Source organism: Anolis sagrei, chromosome X, assembly GCF_037176765.1.
Source record: "Anolis sagrei isolate rAnoSag1 chromosome X, rAnoSag1.mat, whole genome shotgun sequence".
NCBI classification, from domain to species: Eukaryota; Metazoa; Chordata; class Lepidosauria; order Squamata; family Dactyloidae; genus Anolis; species Anolis sagrei.
The window spans coordinates 62,415,866-62,443,731 of NC_090034.1; the positions used below are offsets into that span (position 1 = coordinate 62,415,866).

General features: G+C 44.3%; 1 protein-coding gene across 1 annotated transcript; it reads right to left on the bottom strand.

Moving 5' to 3' along the window:
• Positions 1–292: 292 nt before the first annotated feature.
• On the bottom strand, positions 293–27,819 carry LOC132780872 (nuclear receptor subfamily 2 group F member 6-like). Its single transcript, XM_060784726.2, has 4 exons — positions 27,363–27,819; positions 8,767–8,861; positions 7,633–8,211; positions 293–3,440 (listed from the first exon to the last, which is right to left on the bottom strand). The coding sequence occupies exons 1-4, from the start codon at positions 27,638–27,640 to the stop codon at positions 3,160–3,162; spliced, it is 1,233 nt and encodes a 410-aa protein (XP_060640709.2). The 5' UTR covers positions 27,641–27,819; the 3' UTR covers positions 293–3,159.
• Between the last annotated feature and the right edge of the window lie 47 nt (positions 27,820–27,866).

Genomic DNA, 27,866 nt, shown 5'->3' on the forward strand with positions numbered 1-27,866 from the left:
TTCTTTCTCCCACCCTGAGCATCATTCCACAGATATATAAACCTTTCTTGCCGAGTTTCCAATATACCTCACAACCTCTGAGGATGCCTGCTATAGATGAGGGCAAAATGTCAGAAGAGAATCTGCTGGAACATGGCCAGATAGCCCGAAAAACTCACAGCAACCCAAGATCACTATGCTGCCGCCTTCTTCTCCTTCTCCTTCTTCTTATTATGCAGTCCAATCTCTGTTGCTAAGCCTCCAAAGCAGGGGAAGCCCAAGAGCCATTTTAGTAATAAGAAAAAAAAAATGATAAGAAAGAAGAATTATTTTTATTGATTCATTGGTTGAGCATCAATCAGAACAAAAGAGGGAAACCGGAAACAGAAATCGTTGCAAACAAATTAAGACAATTCACAATCAGCGGCCCTTTTCTGGTCCTCCTTCAGGTCTCTTTTGCTGAGCAGAGAAAGCGAAAGGAAGAGAAGGAAGGGAAGAAAACTGAAAGAATGAGAAGGAAGGAAAGGAAGAAGAGAGGAGAGAAGAAAGGAACAAAAGGAAAAGAGAAAGGGGAAGAAAAGAGATGGAAGGAAGTAATGGAAAGGAAAGAAACGGAAGGAAAGGAAGGACAAGTGAAACATTTGGGGCTTTCTAGGCCTTTGAGAGTGCACCGAAAGATGGGAACGAATCACATCCAGAAGAAGAAGGGAAATGAAAGAGTGACTTAGAGACAGAAAGGAAGGAATCAGGGAAAGAGGGAGAGAGAGAGAAGGGAAAAGAACAGAAGGAAGGAGGAAGGAATCATGGAAAAGGGAGGGAAAGGAAGGAAGGGAAAGAATAATGAAAGGAAAGAAGAAAGGAAGGGAGGAGAAGAACAGAGAGGAGATGGGAACAAATAACATTTGAAATAAGGGATGGAGGACGAGAGGAAGGAAGGAATCAGGGAAAGAGGGAGGGAGAGAGAAGGGAAAAGAACAGAAGGAAGGAGAAAGGAATCATGGAAAAGGGAGGGAAAGGAAGGAAGGAAAGGAAGAGGAAAGGCAAGAATAATGAAAGGAAAGAAGAAAGGAAGGGAGGAGAAGAACAGAGAGGAGATGGGAACAAATCACATTTGAAATAAGAAGGGATGGAGGAAGAGAGGGAGGAAGGAATCAGGGAAAGGGAGAGAGAGAGAAGGGAAAAGAACAGGAGGAAGGAGAAAGGAATCATGGAAAAGGGAGGGAAAGGAAGGAAGGAAGAGGAAAGGCAAGAATAATGAAAGGAAAGAAGAAAGGAAGGGAGGAGAAGAACAGAGAGGAGATGGGAACAAATCACATTTGAAATAAGACGGGACGGGGGAAGAGAGGAAGGAAGAAATCAGGGAAAGGGATGAAGGAAAGGAGGGAGGAGAAGGAAACAGAACGAAGAAAGGATAATAATGGGAAAGGAAGGAAAAGAGTGAAGAAGAAATCAGGGAAAGAAAGAGGAAGGGAAAAGGAAGAAAAGGAGGGAAGGGGGAGAAGGGAAAGGAAGGAAGGAACTGACAAGAGGAAAGGAGGGAAGGAAAGGAGGGAAGGGAACATACAGAGGAAGAATAATAAAGGGAAAGAAAGGAAAGAAGAAGGAAGGGAGGAATCATGAAAAGAAGGAGGGGGAAAGGAAGGAAAGAAGGAAGGGAAAGGAAGGAAGGAAGGAAGGAAGGAAGGAAGGAAGAAAGAAAAGAAGGAGGGGGGAAAGGAAGGAAAGAAAGAAAGAAGCAGGGAAAGAAGGAGGGAGGGAGGGAGGGAGGGAGGGAAAGGAAGGAAGGAAGGAAGGAAGAAAGAAAGAAAAAAAGAAAGAAAGAAAGAAAGAAAGAAAGAAAGAAAGAAAGAAAGGAGGAAGTGATGGTAGGTGTTTGCATAGATGAGTTTTGAGCCTTGAAAGTTTTGAGCCTGCCGGCAATCAGGCCTTTGTATAGCAGCGGCCTCACAGACATCATTTCATAGAATCATAGCGTTGGAAGAGACCTCATGGGCCATCCAGTCCAACCCCCTGCCAAGAAGCAGGAAAATTGCATTCAAAGTTCTTTGGGGGGGCAAAAGAACAAAACAACAGGTTTGATTTTCGGGGGGGACAGGGAACATACAGACATTCAAAGTAGGTGAGACTCCAAGAGGGGAAGGAAGGGGAACTCCCTCCCTCCCTCCCAGACACAACAACTCCTCTTCCTTGTGGGAGGGTGAGTATTTCCCCTTAGAAGTTCCTTTTTCTTGAGGGGGGGTTCTTCCCTCCGCTCCAAACATCTTTGGTACCGAGTTTCTTTTCAAACCGTCCCTTGGGCCCCTTTTCTCAAAGCATGTACGCAATGGGATTTCTTCCAACAGGCGACAGATCGGGACCCAACTTGGCACACAGACCCGTCAGGACCAATTGTAAACACTGGCTGGGTTTGGGGGTGGCTGTGGTGGAGGATGATGGGAATTGTCATCCACCCCAATTGAAACAGCTTAGTGACTCCCGCCAATGATGGAATCAACCCAAACTTGGCACACAGACCCATCAGGACCAACAGACAGTAATGGAGGGGTTTTGGGGTGAAAGATGATCTTGGGAGCTGTAGTCACCGAAGCCTGGATCTTGTAGTGACCCTGGTGTTGCAGCCCATCCCCTTCCAGAGAGAGAGCAGTTGTGAATCCTACCAATGATGGATTTGGCGCAAACCACCTTTAAAGACTGGTGCAGATTGCAGGTGCAATGGCAGGAGGTGTAGTCGCCCTGGATGATGGGAGTTGCAGTCCACCCATATTCCAGAGCGAGAGCACTATGACGCCCACCAACGATAGACCAAACCAAAGCCTTTAATAACTGGTGCATTTTGGGGGTGTAATGGCAGGATGCTGGGAGTTGTAGTCCATCCCAATGCAACTACCACCAATGGATCCAGATGGGCGTTGCGTGACGGAGACAAGGGCAAGGGGACGTGCATGCGTGTGTGTGTTTCCCACAGAAAGCACTGCAACATCAGGATGCTGGGAGTTGTAGTCACCCCGGAAGACAGGAGTTGCAGTCCATCACCATCCACAGAGTCCTACCAGGGGTGGATTTGGACCAAACCACCTTTATGGACTGGTGCAGATGGTGGGTGCAATTGCAGGATGGTGGGAGTTGTAGTCCGCTCCAAGGCGACTCCTGCCAATGGATCCAGAAGGCAAGGAGGGTTTGTCACTGCCCACTGGTGGGGCCATAGGGCCAGTTGAAGGTGCTTCCGGAGAGAAGCATGTCCCGGATGAGGGTCTCGATGGGGGTCTTGCCCACCAGGCGCATGAAGAAGAGCTGCGAGATGAGGGCGGCTGGGACAGCGCGCAGGGCGGGCAGGCGCAGCAGCAGGCGGCCAAAGCGTTGGGGCTGCGAGGGGCACTGCATGCGTAGGTACTCTGCCAGTGCCACTTGCGCCTTCTCCTGCAGTGCCTCCACCTGCGAGGAGTCCGACAGCCCACACGCGTCTGCAAGGGGGAAGGGATAGAACATAATATATAAGATATGACTACTACTTCTACTAATAGAAAACAGACGCCTATAACAAAGGGGACAGTGACTCCGTCAGGATGCGCAGGGAGACACACACACTTGCCCTTGCCCACTGATAACATGGATAATAGAAAACAATAAAGTAATATTATAACATCATAATACAATAATTACAAAATATAATATATAATATTTTAATACTACTAATATATATAATATAAAACAATATAATAAAATTTAATAAAAATAGTATAATTCTAAAATATTAAATTTATTTATTTATTTATTTGGCTCGGAGCGCTTTACAGCAGTAGATTAAAACAATACAACCAACTTTAAAATACAATAAAACGAGAACCGACATAGTCCCGAGTTATTCACCCATCAAAAGCTTGTCGGAAAAGAAAGGTTTTACAGGCTTTCCGAAAAGCAAGTAGCTCTCGGATGGTTCGGGTTTCAACTGGCAAGGCATTCCATAAATAAGGGGCCACAATCGAGAAGGCTCTCTGCCTAGTAGAGGACAGATGATAAGTCCGGATGTTGGGGACCTCAAGCAAATTTTGGTCTTCGGACCGAAGTAATCTCTGGGGTTGGTAGGGGGATAAGCGGGCCCTCAGGTACGCCGGCCCCAGACAATATAAGGCCTTAAAGGTTAGTACCAGCACCTTGAAAGTAATCTGGTACTCAATCGGAAGCCAGTGCAGCTGTTGTAGAATTGGGGTGATACGACACCTCACCGGCACCCCGGCGAGATGAGCCGGCGCATTTTGCACCAGCTTCAGTTTCCGGATCACTGACAAAGGAAGGCCAATGTAGTGGCCGTTACAGTAGTCAAGCCTCGAGATGACCGTCGCCTGGATCACCGTAGCCAGGTCGTTCCTAGATAGGTAGGGAGCCAGTCGCCTAGCCTGACGTAGGTGGAAAAACGCAGATCTGCTCACAGCAGAGACCTGGGCCTCCATTGTGAGCAGAGGGTCCAATAAGACACCAAGGCTTTTTACAGAAGGTGACGGATGTAGTGTCTCGCCATCCAGGGTAGGCAGCTGGATCTCCCTCCCACTCGGACGGCCCAGCCAAAGGATCTCCGTCTTCGCTGGGTTCACCCTCAACCTGCTGGCACGCAACCATCCAGTAACGGCCTCAAGGCACTGATGGAAATTTTCGGGTACAGAGTCCGGTCGGCCCTCCATCCTCAGAATGAGCTGAGTGTCATCAGCGTACTGGTGGCACTCAAGCCCAAAAGCTCCGCACCAGTCGGGCAAGCGGTCGCATATAGATGCTAAATAATAGAGGAGAGAGAATAGCTCCCTGCGGGACCCCGCAAGTTAGCGGAGATCTCTCGGAAACCATCCCTCCCCTCACCACACGCTATCCTCAATTCTGGAGGAAGGAGGACACCCATTTAAGGGGTATCCCCCTAACCCTAGTCATGGCTAGGCGGTGGGTCAATAGATTGTGATCGACCGTATCAAATGCTGCTGTGAGGTCCAATAACACAAGCAGCGCTGATCCGCCTTGATCCATCTGGCAGCGAAGCTGGTCTGTGATGGCAACTAGCACAGTCTCCGTCCCGTGCCCCCTACGGAAGCCAGACTGGAAGGGATCGAGTCCGGCTGTGTCATTAAGGAACTGCTGCAACTGTTCCGCTGCTGCCCTCTCAACCACCTTGCCCAGAAACGGAAGGTTCGAGACTGGGCGGTAGCTAGAGGGAACCGAACGATCTAAGTGTGGTTTCTTCAGCAGCGGAGATACCATCGCCTCTTTTAAACCCTCTGGAAAAACTCCTTGCTCAAGGGAGCTGTTTATTATATTCAACAGAAGTTCACGTAATCCCTCCAGGCAAGATTTTACTAGCCAGGAGGGACACGGATCGAGGGAGCAGGTGGTCGGTCTAGCTGCAGTCATGATCCTATCGACAGCCTCTGCATCCAGCGGGGTGAACCGGTTGAGGATGGGCCCAGCGAGTGGCCACGGAGTCTCAAGTTCACTTACTGTATCAATCGTGGCAGGGAGATCCCGGCGGAGAAGTGAGATCTTGTCTGCAAAATAGCTCCGGGAAACCTTTTACTAATTACTAATTACTAATAGCAATACATAAAATATAAAACAATATCACAACATCTAATAAGAAATATAATAATTAGTAATATATATAACAATGAAATAATAAAATATAATAATAAATATAATTATATAAGAGAATAATGTAACAGAAAATAATAATATAAAACAGAATAAAATAGATCAATAAGAATACATAAAATATAATAATAAAATAATACATTTTAATAATAAAATATATTAAAATATAGTATAAAATTATAATAATATAATAACAGTAAGAACAAAATAGAATAAATAATAATAATTTAAATAATAATGTAATAATAATAAGTATAATGCCTGTCTTCCTCAATGACTGACATGGTGAGAAGAGTGCGATGGCTTTGAGGGTGCAAAAGAAGAATATTATATATATAATAAGAATAATGCCTTCCTGCTTTCAGGTCTCACCATAATAATAATAATAATGATGATGATTATGACTATGATGGCTCACTGACTGACTGACCTGGTGAGAAGGGGGCGATGGCCTTGAATGTGTGAAATAAGAAAATAATAATAATAATAATAATAATAATAATAATAATAATAATAGTAATAGTAATATAATTCTAGGGAAATATGCCTGCCAAGTTTGTCTGGGTACAGCTGAAGGAAGAGATGAACAGCAGATTTGGATTTCAGCACTTTACTATTTGCAAAATAGTGATGACAGTGTCACCTCATGTGCACCCTTTACTGGGGTGGACCTCTACTTATAGCAACTTAAAAGCATGCAGAGATAGCTGATGAACAATGAAATTTTACTGACTAATGTCATCCTTAGACATGTACAGTGAACTCCAACTTGCATTAATCATTACATCAGGTAAACATCCATATCCCGGATGAGCCCCCAAATAGCTGTGGATTTTCAGTATTGGGGGGGGGGGGTAATTAGATTTCCAATTTAGCAAGTTCAAAGTAGTAAAAGGTACATGCTGAGAAGTGCTCTTTTGGATCAGAGCTGGTTTTTCCTCTTCAATAATAAGAATAAGAATAAGAATAATGGCTCACTGTCTGCCCTGGTGAGAAGATGGCCTTGAGTGCGTAAAATAATAATAATAATGGCTCACTATCTGACCTGGGGAGAAGAGTGTGATGGCTTTGAGTGCGTGAAATACGAATAATAATATTATAATATTATAATACTGCTGACCTGGTGAGAAGAGAGTGATTGCCTTGAATAGTAATAATAATAATAATAATAATAATAATAATAATAATAATAATATAATGGCTCACTATCTGACCTGGGGAGAAGAGTGTGATGGCTTTGAGTGTGTGAAATACGAATAATAATATAATAATATTATAATACTGCTGACCTGGTGAGAAGAGAGTGATTGCCTTGAATAGTAATAATAATAATAATAATAATAATAATAATAATAATAATGGCTCACTGTCTGACCTGGGGAAAAGAGTGTCATGGCTTTGAGTGCATGAAATACGAATAATAATATAATAATATTATAATACTGCTGACCTGGTGAGAAGAGAGTGATTGCCTTGAGTAGTAATGATAATAATAATAATAATAATAATAATAATAATAATAATAATAATATAATGGCTCACTGTCTGACCTGGGGAGAAGAGTGTGATGGCTTTGAGTGTGTGAAATACGAATAATAATATAATAATATTATAATACTGCTGACCTGGTGAGAAGAGAGTGATTGCCTTGAGTAGTAATAATAATAATAATAATAATAATAATAATAATAATAATATAATGGCTCACTGTCTGACCTGGGGAGAAGAGTGTGATGGCTTTGAGTGCGTGAAATACGAATAATAATATTATAATATTATAATACTGCTGACCTGGTGAGAAGAGAGCAATTGCCTTGAGTGCGTGAAATAATAATAATAGTAATAATAATAATAATAATAATAATGGCTGACCTGGTGAGAAGAGGGCAATGGCCTTGAGTGCATGAAATAATAATAATAATAATAATAATAATGGCTGACCTGGTGAGAAGAGAGCGATTGCCTTGAGTGCGTGAAATAATAATAATAATAATAATAATAATAATAATAATAATAATGGCTGACCTGGTGAGAAGAGGGCAATGGCCTTGAGTGCACTGTACTCAGCAGCGTCGACCTGGAGGGCGTGGAGCTTGTGCACCTGCTCCTGGAAGAGGCGCACTTGGTCCATGAAAGCCACCACACGGGGGGCAGGCAGCGGGGGGGCAGCGTGGAGCCCAGCGGCAGCCAGGAGTGGGGCCAGGTGCAGCGGGAGGGCCGACTGGGCCGCGTTCAGCACAAAGAGCTCGCTCCAGCTCAGCCGCAGCAGCGCCACCTGGTCCCCGGCCGGCAGCGACGGGAAGGCCGGCACCCCGCGGCACCACTCCACTGCACTGAACAGCAGCCGCGCCGCCAACTCACAGATGTTGTCGATGCCCATCATCCCGCCACCTTCGCCACCAGAAGAAGTGTTATGTGCCAGCTGTGAGCCCAGGCGCGAGGCCGGGTAGGGTTCCGCCCGCAGCAGCTGCGAGATCAGCTCTGGAACTGGGTGGCCATTGAGGAACTCAGAGCCAATGCCACCAACGGGCACCAAGGAGGAGTTGTTGGCACTGGAGTTGGGGCTGGATGCATGCGATGGAGGGATGCGTCCCCGCTGGACAGCTGCAGGGACGGACAGAGATAGAGAGAGGATTGTCATCTGCCAGGAGGGATCACCTGATGCCCCTCCACTAAAACCATAACATAACATAGTAAAAGAATACTACAAAACAAAAAATAAAAGACAACAAAATATATAAAATAAATTGATATTATACAATAAAAAGTGGAATACAAGAAAATATATATGAATACAAAATAATAAAAATATATAAAATACATTATAAATGAATAAATATAATCAATAATATAAAATATAATAAAATAAAGAAATAATATAAAACAATAAAATCATAATATAACATCATATAATACAAAATAAAAATACAACAAAAAGTATATGAATATAAAATAACAAAATGTAATACTAAAATCAAAATAAAACGTTAATAATAATGTTAATTATATTTTATTAGTAATAATATACATATAAATATATTATATTAGTATTACTAATAAAATATTAAATGAAACATGACAATTCAGGGAAAAAGAAGAAGCAACTGCTTGTCTCTAAGGTTCAAGGCCCCTTTACAGGGAACGAACCAGGAAACACACCTTCCTTCCTCATCCCGACACGGAAGCACTTCTTCAGGCGGCAATATTGGCATTGGTTGCGGTGGTGCTGGTCGATCTGACAGTCGCGATTCGATCTGCACGGAATCATAACAAGCATATTATTATTATTATTATTATTATTATTGTTTTACTGACATAAAAACACAATGTGACACAGCAAACGAGATCTAGATGCTGGATTTCACACCAAAAATTCACAAGTCAAGCACTTCCCAAGCGTTTAGGGCTGTGTGATGTATTTCTGAATGATGCGCGCAGATCCAAGTAAGGTGGCCTGTTGCAGTTGACAGATAGTGATTTTGTCAATGTTTATTGTTTCCAAATGCTGGCTGAGATCTTTTGGCATGGCACCCAGTGTGCCGATAACCACTGGGACCACCTGCACAGGTTTATGTCAGAGCCTCTGCAGTTCAATTTTGAGGTCTTGATAATGGCTGAGTTTTTCCTGTTGTTTTTCGTCAATTCGACTGTCACCTGATATGGCGACATCAATATTTTTCTTTTCCACAATCGTGATGTCTGGTGCATTGTGTTCCAGAACTTTGTCAGTCTAGATTCGAAAGTCCCACAGTATTTCTGCGTGTTCATTTTCCACTCCCTTTCCAGGTTTATGATCCCTTTACCAGTTCTTTACTATCACCATTGCTCAGATGATTCATTGGAACTTGTGCCACAAATACCATCTGCCTGCAACAAACAACTGGTGGGATCACAAGCTGGACAAAGTCACACAAAATGAACACGTCAAACTACTCTGGGACTTCCAAATTCAGACAGACAGAGTTTTGGAGCACAATATTCCTAACCTCACGATTGTGTTCAAAAACAAAGTATGGATCGTCAATGTTGCAATCCTATGTGACAGCAGGATTGAAGAGAAACAACTGGAAAAGCTGACACGATACGAGGATTTAGAGTTCGAACTGCAAACACTCTGGCACAAGTCAGTAAAGGTGGTCCCAGTGGTGATCGGCACACTCGGTGCAGTCCCTGAAGACCTTGGCCTGTACTTAAACATAAATTCGTGTTGACAAAATCACCACCTGTCAGCTGCTAAAGGCCATCCTACTTGGATCTGCATGCATTCTTTGACGATACATCACATGGTCCTAGACACTTGGGAAGGGTCCGACGTGGGATCCAGTACAACAGACAGCAGAGTGTCTTGTTTGCTGTGTACTCTTCTTATTGTGCTTCAAATAATAATGATGATGATGATGATGATGTTTATGTATACCCTACTTTTTCGGTCTACAAAGCAGCTAATACTAAAAATCTTTTGAAACACACACATATTTTTATATTATATTGAATTCTATTATATGAATAAAATTATCATATCATATTATATTATTATATAATAATATAATTATAAAGGTTTTGAGACCAAAAGTGGGAGACGCTGGACGCAGGGGCTGTCGATAGGCTCATAGCTGCAGCTAGACCGACCACTTGCTCCCTCGATCCGTGTCCCTCTTGGTTGGTGAAATTCTGCTTGGAGGGATTACGTGACCCTCTGTTGAAGATCATAAACAGCTCGCTTGAGCAAGGAGTTTTTTCCAGAGGGTTTAAAAGAGGCGGTGGTCTCTCCTCTGCTGAAGAAACCAGATTTAGATTCTTCGGTTCCCTCCAGTTACCGCCCAGTTTCGAATCTCTCTTTCCTTAGCAAGGTGATTGAGAGGGCAGCAGCGGAGCAGTTGCAGCAATTCCTAGACGACACAGCCGGACTAGATCCCTTCCAGTCCGGCTTCCGTGCGGGGCACGGGACAGAGACTGTGCTGGTCTCCATCACGGATCACCTTCGATGCCAGCTTGACCAGGGCGGGGCGGCGCTGCTTGTGTTATTGGATCTCACAGCAGCATTTGACACAGTCGACCACAATCTTCTGACCCACCGCCTTGCTGCTGTTGGAGTCCGGGGGACAGCTTTAAACTGGCTGTCCTCCTTTCTTCACAACTGTGGACAGTGAGTGGAGAGGGGAGGCCTGGTCTCTGAGAGGTCCCCTCTACCTTGTGGGGTTCCTCAGGGGACCATTCTCTCCCCTCTGTTGTTTAACATCTATATGCGACCACTTGCTCAGCTGGTTCAAGGTTTTGGGCTTGAGTATTACCAGTATGCTGATGACACTCAGCTGGTGCTGAAGATGGAAGGCCGACCGGACTCTGTACCCGATTGTTTCCATCAGTGCCTCGAGGCCGTTACTGGATGGCTGCGTGCCAGCAGGTTGAGGGTGAATCTAGCAAAGACGGAGATCCTATGGCTGAGTCAACCGGGCAGTGGGGACATCCAGCTGCCTACCCTGAATGGCGAGGCGCTATGCCCGTCATCATTGGTAAAGAATCTAGGAGTCCTTTTGGACCCTCTGCTGACGATGGAGGCCCAAGTCTCCGCCACTAGCAGAACCGCCTTCTTTCACCTGCGGCAGGCTAGACGGCTGGCCCCCTCCCTGTCCAGGGACGACCTAGCTACGGTGATCCAGGCCACGGTCATCTCAAGACTGGACTACTGTAACGCCCTCTACATTGGCCTTCCTCTGTCAGTGATCCGGAAGCTCAAGTTGGTGCAAAATGCAGCTGCTCGGCTTCTTGCGGGAATTCCGATGAGATGCCACATGACACCAATCTTAATGCAGCTGCATTGGTTACCAATTGAGCACCGGATCGCTTTCAAAGTGATGGTACTCACCTTTAAGCCCTTGCATAGTCTGGGGCCAATGTACCTGAGGGACCGCCTCACCCCCTACCAACCCCAGAGATCCCTCCGTTCTGAAGACCAAGATTTGTTGGAAATTCCCAATGTCAAGACCTTGCGTCTAACAGCAACCAGACGCAGAGCCTTTACAGCAGTGGCACCATCACTCTGGAACACTCTGCCACCTGAAGTCTGTGCCTTGCGGGACTTATCAGCTTTCCACAGGGCATGTAAGACATACCTGTTTCAACAGGCCTTTGATCTTTGAAATTGTTGTTTTTAAATTGTTTTTAAATTGTGTTCGATTTTAGCCTGTTCTTGTAAGCTGCTCCGAGCCCCAGGGGAGTGGCGGCATATAAGTTTGAATAATAAATAAATAAATATAATATTTACATATATGAAAGACCAAATGCTGGATACAAATATTATTATTATACATATAAAAGAACAATATTATCTATATCTATCTATATATATACCTATACCTATATCTAATCTATATATCTATATATCTATATATACATTTCTATATCTATATTCCTATATAGGTGGTTCATTTTTAGGACGAACCACCTAAAAACCCAATGTATGTCCGTCATTCAAAAAATTGATTTTGTCATTTGGGAGTTGTAGTTGCTGGGATTTATAGTTCACCTACAATCAAAGAGCATTCTGAACCCCATCAACGATGGAATTGAACCAAACTTGGCACACAGTTCTCCCATGACCAACACAAAATACTGGAAGGGGTTGGTGGGCAGTGTCCTTTAGCTTTGGAGTTGTAGACTAAAACAATGATGGATCTGGACCAAATTCTACACGAATAGAGTTTGGGGATAATAGAATCTTGACATTTGGGAGTCATAGTTGCTGGGATGTATAGTTCACCTACAATCACAAAGCATTCTGAACACCACCAACAATAGAATTGGGCCAAACCTCCCACGCAGAACCCCCATGACCACCAGAGTGGGCCACAGCGAGGCACGGCAGGGGATGACTAGTATATAATAAAAGTATATAAATAAAAGAGAATGTTTGTATGTGGAGAGAGGACTGGGGGGAGGGAGGGAGGGAGGACGAATGTAGGGCGGACGTAGAGCGGAGGTGTATGTGGTAGCTTTCTGATTGGCTACCACTGTGGTACAATTTGCATATGGTCTCTAATTGGCCAGCCTCAATATTCCAAGATTCTGAGATGACAAAAAGAGAAGAGGAGAGGAAAAGGCCTGAGGATGTGTCAGAAAATTACCAATACAGAGCAAACTTGGCACACAGAGCCCCCATGACCCATTCTACATCCTACTGCAGTTTGGAGGAGGATGGCCCATGGATGATGGGACTTGAAGTACCTCAACTCACTTCTGAAACCACTACGACCCTTATCCAATGACTGATCAAGACCAAAGTTGGCACACAGAGCCCCCATCACCCTCTCTACATCCTGGTGCACACTTGTGGTCCTGATCCATCATTGTTGGCAGTTGTAATGGTCTCAGGAAGGGAGTGCAGGTATTGAAAGTCCCATCGTCCATGGTACATCCTCCTCCAAACCGCAGCAGGATGTAGAGTGCATCATGGAGACTCAGTGTGCCAAGTTTGGTCTTTATCGGTAATTGGATGAGGGTTGCAGTGGTCTCAGGAATTGAGCGATGGTACTGCAAGTCCCATAATCCATGGTCCATCCCTGGCCGAACCACACCAGAGCGTAAAGTGGGTCATGAGAGGTTTATGTTCCAAGTTTGGTCTTGATAAGTCATTGAATGAAGGTTACAGCGGTCTCAGAAAGTGAGTGAATGTAATGCAAGTCCCTCAGGCCCTTTCCTTTCCCCTTTCATCCACTTGAGAATGTTAGAATGTTTGAGGCTGGCCAATCAGAAACCATAAGCAAATTTCCTTTCCCTTCTCAGCCACTTGAGAATGTTGGAATGTTGAGGCTGGCCAATCAGAGACCACATGCAAATTATACCACAGTGGCAGCCAATTAGAAAGCTGCCACATACACCTACGTCCTCCGCATACATACATACATACATACATTCACTTTTATTATAGATATAGAAGATATAGATAGATAGATTATTGCCATTATTATTATTATCCTGCTTCTATCTACCTGGTTGGGATGCATAGGCCGGACCACTGAGAGGAAAGAGATACATAACTAAATCCAAAGCCCGACTCATAAAGTCAGAAGAGTAGGAAGGGACCCCTAAAGGCAATCTAGTCCAACCCCCTTCTGCCATGATGCAAGGAAAGCACCACCAAAACCCTCCCCACAGATGGCCACATGTTTCAGAGAGTTTGGCCACAAATAAGAGAAAAGGCAAGGCCTTTTCTGCAGATAGCTATACATACATACACATGCACATACACATAATAAAAGTGAAAATCTGTGTGTGTGTGTGTGTGTGTGTGTGTGTGTGTGGCTGGGGTGCCCACTTACACAGACAAGCTCCTGCCTCCACAAACAGCTATAGCTCCCACTACTCAAGAGACACCAATGGCCCTCCCTCCAATGACATTGCAGGTTATAGTGAGCGCTGTAAACATGTCCAAGAGCCCTGCCGATGACCTCCACAAATACTACACTGCCCACCACCCAAGTGAAGGCTTTCACATGGGGACCATTCCATCCTAGATTTCATGTATTTCCTCCACTACAGGCATCCCAGTGTTTCTGACTCTCTCCATTGGTGAGGAATTTGCATGACCCTGCCCACTGCCTCTCCCTTAAGGGTAAAGGTAAAGGTTGTCCCCTGACATTAAGTCCAATCATGTCTGACTCTGGGGTGTGGTGCTCATCTCCATTTCTAAGCCGAAGAGCCGGCGTTGTCCATAGACACCTCCAAGGTCATGTGGCCAGAATGACTACATGGAGCGCAGTTACCTTGATCTACTCACATTTGCATGTTTTCGAATTGCTAGGTTGGCAGAAGCAAGGGCTGACAGCGGAAGCTCACACCGCTCCCCGGAATCGAACCTGCGACCTTTCGGTCAACAAGCTCAGCAGCTCAGCGCTTTAACCCACTGCAACACCGGGGCTCCGCCTCTCCCTTAACCCTTATTTTCTATGACACACAGCAAACAGGGGAATTGGTCAGCCATTGAACATTCTAGAGAGGTTTGGGGAGAATTCACCATGATTTGTAGAAGTTGTAGGTCCTGGGATGTATAGTTCACCTGCAGTCTAAGAACTGCACTCTGAACTTCACCAATGATGAACCTGGAACTAATTTGGCACACAGAACCCCCATGACCAACAAAACATACTGGAGGTCTTTGGAGGGATTTAGAGGAGTTGTAGTTCATCTACACCCAGAACGCACTGTGAACGCAAACAATGATGGATCAGTACCAAATTTGGCATGTATACTGCCAAATGGGTTCTGAGGAGAATTGGCCTGGACATTTTGGAGTTGCAGGTACTGGGATCTATAGTTCACCTGCAATCAAGGAGCATTCTGAAGTCCACCAAAGAGGGAATTGGACCAAACTTGGCACACAGAGCCCACAGGACCAGCAAAAATACAGGAGGTCTTTGGGGAAAATTCACCTTGATTTGGGACACTGTGAACCCAACCAATGATGGATCTGTACCAAACTTGGTATGCCGACCTGTTATGCCGAAATTTGATTACTGGAGGGGTTTGGGGAGGGCATGAGCTTCCCTTTTGGGAGTTGTAGTTCGCCCACAACCAGAGAAACTGTGACCTCCACCAATGACAGATCTGGACCAAACTTGGCACACAGAACCCCCATGACTAACTCAACCTACTGGAGGAGATTGAGGGGACTGACTCACCATAGTGGGCGTTGGAGTTTACCCTACACCCAGAGAGCACACTGAACCCTAGAGCAAACTTGCTCAACATCACAAACTTTCAATACTCATGGAGTTTCTCAGGGTGAACCTGGCCTAATGTGAACTGTGGTTCACCCACAACCTTATGCATTTTGTGCAATTAAAAATTAACTTTTTCAAATATCTTGGGCAAATATCCTGGACCCAAGTTATATGTATGTATGTATGTATGTATACATACACACATGACCAGAGGCCCCTTTCCTCTTCTTTGGTGCTTTGTGTTGAAGGTAAACACAAGGGTTCAAAGGACAGCAATGGGAGGGGCCTTGTTTGTTTTGTCTGGAAGGAAAACCCTTGCAAAGATGGATGGGAAGAGAAAGAATGTGGGTGAAGCTTTCGGAAAATATAGTAATATTGTCATGAATGAAATCAGAACAACGTAGAAGACATTGAGGAATATATCTTCACAATAACATTGCAATGGGTGAAATCAGAAAAAATGGAGAATTGGTTTTAATAACTGATAACGTTAATATTTAATTTGATAACAATAACAATTTAATAATAATAATAATAATAATAATAGCATGTCCCAGCCTTACAAGTAGCTGATTTTGAGTCTCGTTTGAAGGGGAAAATAATAGTATATAATAATCATCATCATAATATGATAATAAACATAAAGTGAATAAACATAAAATAATAAGAATAAAACATAATAAACATCATGAAAAATAATACCATATATCACACAATAATACAAATATAATAATATAATACAAATAACAAATATATTATGTTTGTTTTTAATTCGTATTATTATAAGAAGAAACATAATTATATGTATTGTCGAAGGCTTTCATGGCTGGAATCACTCAGTTCTTGTGGGTTTTTTCGGGCTATATGGCCATGTTCTAGAGGCATTTCTCCTGACGTTTCGCCTGCATCTATGGCAAGCATCCTCAGAGGTAATAATCATTTTTCCCAGTTCCAGCAGACCTCACCTCTGAGGATGCTTGCCATAGATGCAGGCGAAACGTCAGGAGAAATGCCTCTAGAACATGGCCATATAGCCCGAAAAAACCCACAAGAACTGAGGAATATAATTATACACAATACACATAATTATTAAATAATAAAATAAAAATAATAATACTCATAATATACATATAATAAGCAGAAGAAGAACAGATAAGGCAGTATCCCTCCAAACCGGGTCTACATAATATACATAATCATTAAATAATACAATAAATAATAATAATAAGAAGAAGAATAGATAACTATCCCTCTAAACGGGATCTATAATTATATACACATATAAACATAATCATTAAATAATACAATAAATAATAAAGTAATAATAATACACATCATAAACATCAGTATCCCTCCAAAGGGGGTCCCTAGCTCTTCTGGTGCCCGGAAGCGTGACTCCTGGGCGCCCCGGTGGTCCTAAGGCTGCTCTTTTTCAAAGAGGCTGAAAGGGGTTTCTTTACAAAGGGCCATTACAAAGAGGGGGAAAGAAAGAAAAGGAACTCCCCAAAGCCCCCTTCTTTCTGTCTCTTTGGGGGAAAACACTGCATCTCAAAGAAAAAGACTGTTGTGGGTTCATTCAGCCCCATTATATGTGGGGGAAGGCAGTGAATGGAGGGAGGGGAGGGGGCTTCATGCCCTTAGGGTTCAAGGGAAAGGAAGCCTTCTTCTGGGGGAAGGCGGGGGGGGGTTATTTAGCTCGACCTTCTTGAGACTCCCCTCATGTTTAAAAAGATAGTAGATGGTAGATGACAGAGGCAGGCAGGCATATAGATGGGAGGGAGGATGGATGGATGGCTAAACAGATGGAAGGATGACGGGATAGATAGTTGAATTGATATCTGGATGAACTGAAAGACAGACACAGAGAGATGAGATGAAAGAATAGATAGTAGAATTGATATCTGGATGAATAGAAAGGTATACAGGAGGATTGAGAGCCTTCTAATCAAGATGAAAGAAGAAAGCGCAAAAGCTAGGTTGCAGTTAAACATAAAAAACCAAGACTATGGCAACAAGAATGACTGACAACTGGGAAATAGAGGGAGAAAACATGGAGGCCGTGACAGACTTTGTATTTCTAGGTGCAAAGATTACTGCAGACGCAGACTGCAGCCAGGAAATCAGGAGACGCTTACTTCTTGGGAGGTGAGCAATGACCAATCTCGATAAAATAGTGAAGACTAGAGACATAACACTGGCAACGATTTATTTATTTATTTATTTCGTGTACTTATACCCTGCCCTTCTCACCCCCGAGGGGGGACTCGGGGTGGCTTACAAAAGGCACATCTTGGTGCCTACACAAATACAATAACATATAAAACCAGCAATTAAATTGTCAACAATTAAAACAATTAAAAACAACAATATATCACACAATCAATAGCCAATCTCAGACATAGCGTTCGCCAACTCAGAATTCATATTTCGCTCTACCTTGTCCAGTTCCTATCTATCGTCACAGTCCCTTATTCATCTGCCAGATTGCCCAAACGCCTGGTCTCACATCTACGTCTTTAATTTCTTTCTGAATGAAAGGAGGGATGTTGCTGATCTGATCTCCCCAGGGAGTGAATTCCATAGGTGAGGGGCCACCACTGAGAAGGCCCTGCTCCTCGTCCCCGCCAATCTCACTTGTGACAGAGGCGGGGTCGAGAGCAGGGCCTCCCCAGAGGATCTCAAACTCTGAGATGGGACATAAAGGGAGATGCGTTCGGACAGATACGCTGGGCCGGAATCGTAGAGTTTTGTAGGTCAAAACCAGCACTTTGAAATGTGCTCGGAACTGGATCGGCAGCCAGTGGAGCTGACATAGCAGGGGGGTGGTATGCTCCCTGTATGACGCTCCGGTGAGCAATCTGGCTGCCTCCCGCTGGACTAATTGAAGTTTCCGAACAGTCTTCAAAGGCAATCCCACGTAGAGTGCGTTGCAGTAATCTATCCGGGATGTAACCAGAGCGTGGACCACCGTGGCCAGATCCGACTTCCCAAGATACGGGTGCAGCTGGCGCACAAGTTTTAATTATGCAAAAGCTCTCCTGGCCACCGCCGAGACCTGGGGTTCCAGGCTCAGCGACGAGTCCAGGATCACTCCCAAGCTGCGAACCTGCGTCTTCAGGGGAAGTGTAACCCCGTCTAACACAGGCTGTAACCCTATACCCTGTTCGGCCTTACGACTGACCAGTAGGACCTCTGTCTTGTCTGGATTCAGTTTCAATTTGTTAGCTCTCATCCCGCATAGTTAAAGCAATGGTATTCCCCGTAGTAACCTACAGATGTGAGAGCTGGACTATAGGGAAGGGTGAGCGAAGGAAGATAGATGCTTTTGAACTGTGGTGTTGAGCCCTGCTACATGCACAATGGAGGACCTCCTTGCGGCAACACCAGAGGCACTCCAAGTGGCCAGACACTGGTCAAAGGACATTTAATTGACTACCAAGCTTGCAAATACTGTGTTTTGTCTGTTTGTTTGTTTTTGTTAAAAATGTAATACAAATGTCTGGTTGCTGATAACACAATAAATAAATACTGTGGTGTTGGAGGAAAGTTCTGAGAGTGCCTTGGACTGTGAGAAGATCCAACCAGTCCATACTCCAGGAAATAAAGCCTGATTGCTCATTGGAGGGAAGAATATTAGAGACAAAGATGAAGTACTTTGGCCACATAATGAGAAGACAGGAAAGCATAGAGAAGACACTATGCTGGGGAAAATGGAAGGAAAAGGGGCTGACCAAGGGCAAGATGGATGGATGGTATCCTTGAAGTGACTGGCTTGACCTTGAAGGAGCTGGGGGTGGTGACGGCCGACAGGGAGCTCTGGTGTGGGCAGGTCTCAGAGGTCACAAAGAGTCGGAAGTGACTGAAGTAATGCTACCGCTCTATTCCGCCTTGGTTAGACCACACCTGGAATATTGGGCACCACAATTCAAGAGAGATGTTGACAAGCTGGAATGTGTCCAGAGGAGGGCGACTAAAATGATCAAGGGTCTGGAGAACAAGCCCTATGAGGAGCGGCTTAAGGAGCTGGGCATGTTTAGCCTGAAGAAGAGAAGGCTGAGAGGAGATATGAAAGCCATGTATAAATATGTGAGAGGAAGTCACAGGGAGGAGGGAGCAAGCTTGTTTTCTGCTTCCCTGGAGACTAGGACGCGGAACAATGGCTTCAAACTACAAGAGAGGAGATTCCATCTGAACATGAGGAAGAACTTCCTGACTGTGAGAGCCGTTCAGCAGTGGAACTCTCTGTCCCGGAGTGTGGTGGAGGCTCCTTCTTTGGAGGTATTTAACCAGAGGCTAGATGGCCACCTGTCAGGGGTGCTTTGAATGCAACATTCCTGCTTCTTGGCAGGGGCTTGGACTGGATGGCCCATGAGGTCTCTTCCAACTCTATGATTCTATGAATGAATGAACAACAACAGAGAGACAGAGAGATATATAGATAGATGAGATGATAGAAAGTTGGATTGATAGTTGGATGAATACGAGGGTTGAATGAAAAATAATGCCTCCACCTTCGTAACTCCTCAACAGATGACAGTACTGGTATGCAGCAGGCACAGGCTTGTTCAGTAGACTCTCCTCTACAGTTCCATTTTGGCGTGAAGCCTTAGAATTGATCAGTTTTGTTGTTAAAGTGCAAAGTATGGAACCCTGCGAAGACGGTTGGTCAATGCAACTTAAGCAACATGCAGTCATTGAATTCTTGACAGCAGAAGGTGTCACCCCAAATGAGATTAATCAGAAAATGCAAGCTGTTTATGGTGATTGTGTTGATGTGAGTACTGTGTGTCGTTGGGCAAGTAAGTTTAAAGATGTTGAGATGGGAACATCTGACTTCCGTGACAAAGAGTTGGACGTCCTGTGACAGCAGCCACCGAGTTTCACAAGCAAAAGGTTGACAGATTGATTCAGGACGATCATCATATCACTCAGAGAGAAATTTCAAGCATAATCAGCATTTCACAAGAACGTGTGGGTCACATTATTGCTTTGATTGGCTATCAGAAGATCTGTGCACGATAGGTTGCAGAAACAGAGTGTTGACTTCTTCCGTGACGGCGTCAGAAAACTTGTTCATCCTTGCCAGAAATGTATCCAATTGTCTGGTGATTATGTGGAAAAGTGAATAGTGGTAGTTAAAGAGCGCATTCTAGGGATTATTTCTGCGTTTGATTTATTAAAATATTCCCATCCAAACCCAAGTAACGAAAGTGGAGGCATTACTTTTCATTCAACCCTCGTAGGTAGGTAGATAGATTGATCGATAGATAGAAGGATAGATAGATGAGGGGATAGATATTTGGATGCATAGAAAAGAAGGATAGAGATAGATAGATAGATAGATAATTAGATAGATGAGAAGATAGATATAGATGAGAGAATAGATGGATGAGAGGACAGATAGATGAGATGATGGGTGGATGGATGGATGAGAGAATAGATATGTGAATGGATAGACGGATGGATAGATATAGACAGATAGATGAGAGGATAGATGGAGAGAGACAGACAGACAGACAGATATAGATGAGATGATAGATAGATAGATGGATGAGAGGGTGGACGGATGAATAGAGATAGATGAGAGAATAGAAAGATGAAATAATAGATAGGTAGATAGATGGATGAGTAGATAGAGAGGTAGACAGAAAAACAGACAAAATGTAAAATTAGAAAGATAGGCTTAGGGGTGGAAGAAGGGAAGAGGAATAGGATCAGGTGGACTAGATGGCCCTTGGAGGCCTCCCCGGGAAACCTACAAAACTCCTCTAAGTTTCCAGATGGCTTCCAGAGATTGGACTGCCACTCCCAGAATTCCCACAATGGACCATACGGAATAGGAGAGGCACTGAGGCTGAGAGAGTGTCACCCATTGGGTGACCATAGCCAAGCGACAATTTGAACCCAGGGCTCCCCTTGAATAGAAAGGAGGGGCTTGACAAAAAGAGATTATTATTTTAGGTAAGAGGACACCAATAATAATAATAACTGAAATAATAATAATAATAATAATAATAATTCTGAGACAGGAGGACACAATCTAACCATTCCCAACAGAGTGCCAGCCAGCCTTACCTTAATAACAACAAGAACAACAACAACAGAATCCGAGAGTTGGAAGAGACCCTAAGGGATGTCCCTACTCATGTCAGGCAGAAAAGACACCCAACAGAGGGCCAGCCAGTCTCGCCTTAACAACAACAACAATTCTTCCAGAGAAGAAGATACAATCAAAGCGCTCCTACCAGAGAGCCATCCCATCTCAACCTAATAATAATAAACAACAATCCCCTTTGGGGAGATTAATATGTGTGTGTGTGTGTGTGTGTGTGTGTATCATTCTTCCAGGTAAGAGGGCACCATTCGATCCCTCATGATTGAGGGTCATCCAGTCTCACCTTAAAAAAATAACAATGACTCCAGGTAAGAGGACACAATTAAAGCCCTCTTCACAGAGGGCCATCCAGCCTTACAGTAATAACGATGATGATGACAATAATTCTTCCAGGTGAGAAGGAACAATCAAAGACTTCCTGACAAAGGGCCAGCCAGCCTCACCTCTTATCATTATTAGGATGATTATTATGGCTATTATTATTATTATTATTATTATTATTATTATTAATATTACGATTATTATTATTCCAGGCGAGAGAGCACCACCCGACCCCCCTGTCATAATAATGATGATGATTATTATTATCATTATCATTATCAATATTATGATTATAACAATAATAATGACAACAACCACCCCAGGTAAGAGGACACAATCAAAGCCCTCCCAGCAGATGATCATCAATTATTATTATTATTGTTATTAAAATTATTATTATTCCAGGTGAGAGAGCACCACCTGATCCCTCTTGAGAGAGGGCCAGCCAGCCTCACCTCTATTATTATTAGGATGATTTTAATTGACTATTATTAATATTAATATTAATATTATCATTATTATTATTATTACTATTCCGATCCCTCCCAACAGAGGGCCTCTAGCCTCACAATAACAACAACAACAACAATAATTCCATAATAATAACAATAATAATAATTCCAGGTGGGAGGGCACCACCCGATCCCTCCCGACAGAGGGCCCTCTAGCCTCACTTCTATTTCAAGAGTGAAATACTCAAGACACAATTGCAAACAGTGCCAACAAAGAGAAAAAGTAGGACAAGTGCAAAGAACCCAGAATGGATGTCCAAAGAACTTCTAATTGTGCTAAGACTCAAAAGAGACATGCACAAGAAGTGGAAAAAGGGAGAAATCACCAAAGAAGAATTCAAACAAATAGCCAACTCCTGTAGGGAAAAGGTCTGCAAGGCTAAAGCACAAAACAAGCTCAGGCTTGCCAGGGACATTAAAAACCAATAAAAAGGGCTTCTTTGCTTATGTCAGTAGAAAAAGGAAGAACAAGGAGGCGATAGGGCCTCTTTGAGGAGAAGATGGGGCAATGCTGACAGGGGATAAGGAAAAGGCAGATCTACTTAATGCCTTCTTTGCCTCGGTCTTCTCACAAAAAGAAAGTCATCTTCAACCTCAGCAAGATGACATCCAACCCCAAATTGAGAAACAAGTCGTCCAGGAATACCTGGCCGCTCTAAATGCATTCAAGTCCCCAGGGCCAAATCAACTACACCCAAGGGTATTGAAGGAACTAGCGGAAATCATCTCGGAACCATTGGCAATCATCTTTGAGAGTTCTTGTAGAACGGGAGAAGTTCCAGCAGATTGGAGGAGGGCCAATGTGGTCCCAATCTTCAAGAAGGGAAAAAAAGGATGACCTAAACAATTACCTTCCGGTCAGCCTCACATCGGTACCAGGCAAGATTGTTAAGGAAGCGGTCTGCAAACACTTAGAAACAAATGCGGTCATCGCTAATAGTCAACACAGATTTATCAAAAACTAATCTGATCTCTTTTTTTGATAGAGTTACAAGCTGGGTAGATGCGGGGAATGCTGTGGATGTAGCGTACCTGGATTTCAGTAAGACTTTCAACAAGGTCCCCCATGACCTTCTGGCAAACAAACTAGTCAAATGTGGGCTAGGCAAAACTACGGTTAGGTGGATCTGTGATTGATTAAGTGGACGAACCCAGAGGGTGCTCACCAGTGTTTCTATTCCATCCTGGAAATAAGTGATGAGCAGAGCGCCATAAGCAGGGTTCCATCCTGGGCCCGGTCCTGGTCAGGATATTGATTAATTGACTTAGCTGAAGGCATGATCAACAAGTCTGCAGATGACACCAAATTGGGAGGGATAGCCAATACTCCAGAGTACAGGAGCAGAATTCAAAATGATCTTGACAGATTAGAGAGATGGGTCCAAGCTAACAAAATGAAGTTCAACAGTGGCAAATGCAAGATACTCCACTTAGGCATAAAAAACGAAATGCAAAGATACAGAATGGGGGACAATGCCTGGCTCGAGAGCAGTACGTGTGAAAAAGATCTTTGAATCCTCGTGGACAAGAAGTTTAACATGTGATGTGGCGGCAAAAAAAACCAATGGGATTTTGGCCTGCATCAATAGGAGCATAGTGTCTAGATCTAGGGAAGTCATGCTACCCCTCTATTCTGCTTTGGTTAGACCACATCTGGAATATTGTGTCCAATTCTGGGCACCACAATTCAAGAGAGATATTGACAAGCTGGAATGTGTCCAGAGGAGGGCGACTAAAATGATCAAGGGTCTGGAGAACAAGCCCTATGAGGAGTGGCTTAAGGAGCTGGGTATGTTTAGCCTGAAGATGAGAAGGCTGAGAGGAGATATGATAGCCATGTATAAATATGTAAAAGGAAGTCACAGGGAGGAGGGAGCAAGCTTGTTTTCTGCTACCTTGGAGACTAGGACATGGAACAATGGCTTCAAACTACAAGAAAGGAGATTCCATCTGAACATGAGGAAGAACTTCCTGACTGTGAGAGCCGTTCAGCAGTGGGACTCTCTGCCCCAGAGTGTGGTGGAGGCTCATTCTTTGATAGCTTTTAAACAGAGGCTGGATGGCCATCTGTTGGGGGTGCTTTGAATACAATATTCCTGCTTCTTGGCATGGGGTTAAACTGGATGGCCTATGAGGCCAACTCTATGATTCTATGATGATGATCATCATCATAGAATCATAGAGTTGGCCTCATTATAAACATTATGATTATTACAATTATTACTATTCCAGGTGAGAAGGCACCACTTCATCCCCCTTGACAGATGGTCCTCCAGCCTCAATAATAATAATAATAATAATAATAATAATAATTCCAAGTGAGAGCCCTCCAGCTGATCCCTCCTGATAGAGGGCCCTCTAGCCTCACCTCTATTATTATTAGGATGGTTATGGCTATGACTATTATTATTCCAGGCAAGAGGGCACCACCTGATCCCTCCCGACAGATGGCTCTCCAGCCTCATAACAACAATAATAATGATGATGATTGCAGGTGAGAGGCCCCCATATCTGATCCCACCTGGAAGAATGGTTGCAATCATAATAATAATTGCAACCATTCTTCCAGGTGAGAGGACACAAGGAAAGCCCTCTTGACAGGGGGTCCTCCAGCCTCAGCTCTATTATTGTTATTATATTATTATTATTATTTCCTATATTATTATTATTATTATTTCCTATATTATAGTTAGGACATTAAGATCGTCTGGGGAGGCCCTCCTCTCGGTCCCGCCGGCTTCACAAGCACGCCTGGCGGGGACGAGAGACACGGCCTTCTCAGTGGTGGCCCCTCGGGTGTGGAACGCCCTTCCTGCAGATATCAGATCGGCCCCCTCCTTACTGGCATTCCAGAGAAAAGTGAAGACCTGGCTGTTTGAACAGGCATTTGACTAAGCCGTGCAATTGATTGATTAGCGGAACATGGAATAATGGATAACGAGACTGGATTCTGATTTTATTGATGAGATCTGATGGATTTGTTATATTGATGTATTGTTGTATTGATATTTACTGTTTAATTAACTTGTTATGTTATTGCTTTTAAATGTCCAATGATCTTGTATTGTGTATACTGAAACTGTTGCTGTGAACCGCTCTGAGTCCGCTAAGGGCTGAGAAGAGCGGTATACAAATGAGGTAAATAAATAAATAAATAAATATTATGATTATTATGACTATGACGATGATTATGATTGTGATGCTTCCAGGTGAGAGAGCACCACAAGGAAAGCCCTCCCGACAATGACCCTCCAGCCTCACCTCTATCGTGATGATTATGACTATGAGTAGTATGATTCCAGCTGAGAGGGCACCACCCGATCCCTTCCAACAGAGGGCCCGCCAGCCTCATAACAATCATGATCATGATTCCAGGTGAGAGGACACAAGGAAAGCCCTCCTGACAGGGGGCCCTCCAGCCTCAGCTCTATTATTGTTATACTATTATTATTATTTCCTATATTATGATTATTATGACTATGACGAGGATTATGATTGTGATGTTTCCAGCTGAGAGAGCACCACAAGGAAAGCCCTCTCGACAGCTGATCCTCCAGCTTCACCTCTTACCATGATGATTCGACTCTGGCTATTATGATTCCAGGTGATCCCTCCCGACAGAGAGCCCTCCAGCCTCAGCTGTATTATTGTTTTATTATTATTATTATTATTATTATTATTTCCTATATTATAATTATTATGACCATGACGAGGATTATGATTGTGATGCTTCCAGGTGAGAGAGCACCTCAAGGAAAGCCCTCCCGACAGCTGATCCTCCAGCCTCACCTCTATCATGAAGATTATGACTATGAGTATTATGATTCCAGGTGAGAGGGCACCAACAGAGGGCCCACCAGCCTCAAAACAATCATGATCATGATTCCAGGTGAGAGGACACAAGGAAAGCCCTCCCGACAGCTGATCCTCCAGCTTCACCTCTACCATGATTACGACTCTGGCTATTATGATTCCAGGTGATCCCTCCTGACAGAGACCCCTCCAGCCTCAACTGTATTATTGTTATTATTATTATATTATTATTATTATTTCTTATATTATGATTATTATGACCATGACGAGGATTATGAAGCTTCCAGGTGAGAGAGCAGCACAAGGAAAGCCCTCCCGACAATGACCCTCCAGCTTCACCTCTACCATGATGATTACGACTCTGGTGATCCCTCCCGACAGAGACCCCTCCAGCCTCAGCTGTATTATTGTTATTATATTATTATTATTATTATTCTTTCCTATATTATGATTATTATGACTACGACGAGGATTATGATTGTGATGTTTCCAGCTGAGAGAGCACCACAAGGAAAGCCCTCCCGACAATGACCCTCCAGCTTCACCTCTACCATGATGATTACACTCTGGTGATCCCTCCCGACAAAGACCCCTCCAGCCTCAGCTGTATTATATTATTATTATTATCATTATTATTTCCTATATTATTATTATTATGACTATGAGGAGGATTATGATTGTGATGCTTCCAGATGAGAGAGCACCACAAGGAAAGCCCTCCCGACAATGACCCTCCAGCCTCACCTCTATCATGATGATTATGACTATGAGTATTATGATTCCAGGTGAGAGGGCACCACCCGATCCCTTCCAACAGAGGGCCCACCAGACTCATGATTCCAGGTGAGAGGACACAAGGAAAGCCCTCCTGACAGCTGATCCTTCAGCTTCACCTCTACCATGATGATTACGACTCTGGCTATTATGATTCCAGGTGATCCCTCCCGACAGAGACCCCTCCAGCCTCAGCTATATTATTGTTATATTATTATTATTTCCTATATTATGACCATGGCGAGGATTATGATTGTGATGCTTCCAGGTGAGAGAGCACCACAAGGAAAGCCCTCCCGACAGCTGATCCTCCAGCTTCACCTCTACCATGATGATTACGACTCTGGCTATTATGATCCCTCCCGACAGAGACCCCTCCAGCCTCAGCTGTGTTATTGTTATATTATTATTATTTCCAATACGATGCTTATTAAACCTCTGATGAGGATTGTGAGCGAGGGAAGCCCTCCCGACCGAGGGTCCTGCCGCCTGCCTGCCTACCTGCAGGTGTAGCTGAGGTTCCTGCGGATGGAGCGCTTGAAGAAGCTCTTGCATCCCTCGCAGGTGAAGACGCCGTAGTGCTTCCCGCTGGACTTGTCCCCGCACACGCCGCAGTCCGCCGCCGGGCCGCCCTTCTCCTCCTCGGCCTCGCTGCCCCCCCGCGGCGGGGAAGAGGGCGAGGCCGCGTCCTCCTCCGCAGGGAGTCCACCCCCCGCCGGGTACCCGCCGTTGTCCTCCCCGTTGGCCGGCCCCCACGCGCGCGCCCCCGGCACCGACATCCTCCCTCCTCCTTCCTTCCTTCCTTCCTTCCCTCCCTCCTTCCTCCGCGCGCTGAGGTGAAAACTTCTCCCGCAGGCCCCGCCCACACAGGGGCTGGAGGCGCCTCTTCCGCTGGGAGGATAGGGCCCAAACTACTCTAGGACACGCCCACAGAGACTAGGCCCCGCCTCTTCCGCTACGGACAGAGGGATGGAGGGAGCACACTGTGAGCTGAGGGGAAAACTT

What these genes read in the sequence shown, in the direction of transcription:
- LOC132780872 (XM_060784726.2), bottom strand. Translation starts at nt 27,640, where the DNA reads ATGTCGGTGCCGGGGGCGCGCGCGTGGGGGCCGGCCAACGGGGAGGAC. An exon ending in AACCTCAGCTACACCTGCAG is followed by an intron (nt 8,862 to 27,362) that starts GTAGGCAGGCAG and finishes GATTCCGTGCAG; the next exon opens with ATCGAATCGCGACTGTCAGA. An exon ending in CATTGCCCTCTTCTCACCAG is followed by an intron (nt 3,441 to 7,632) that starts GTCAGCCATTAT and finishes TCCCCCTTGCAG; the next exon opens with ACGCGTGTGGGCTGTCGGAC.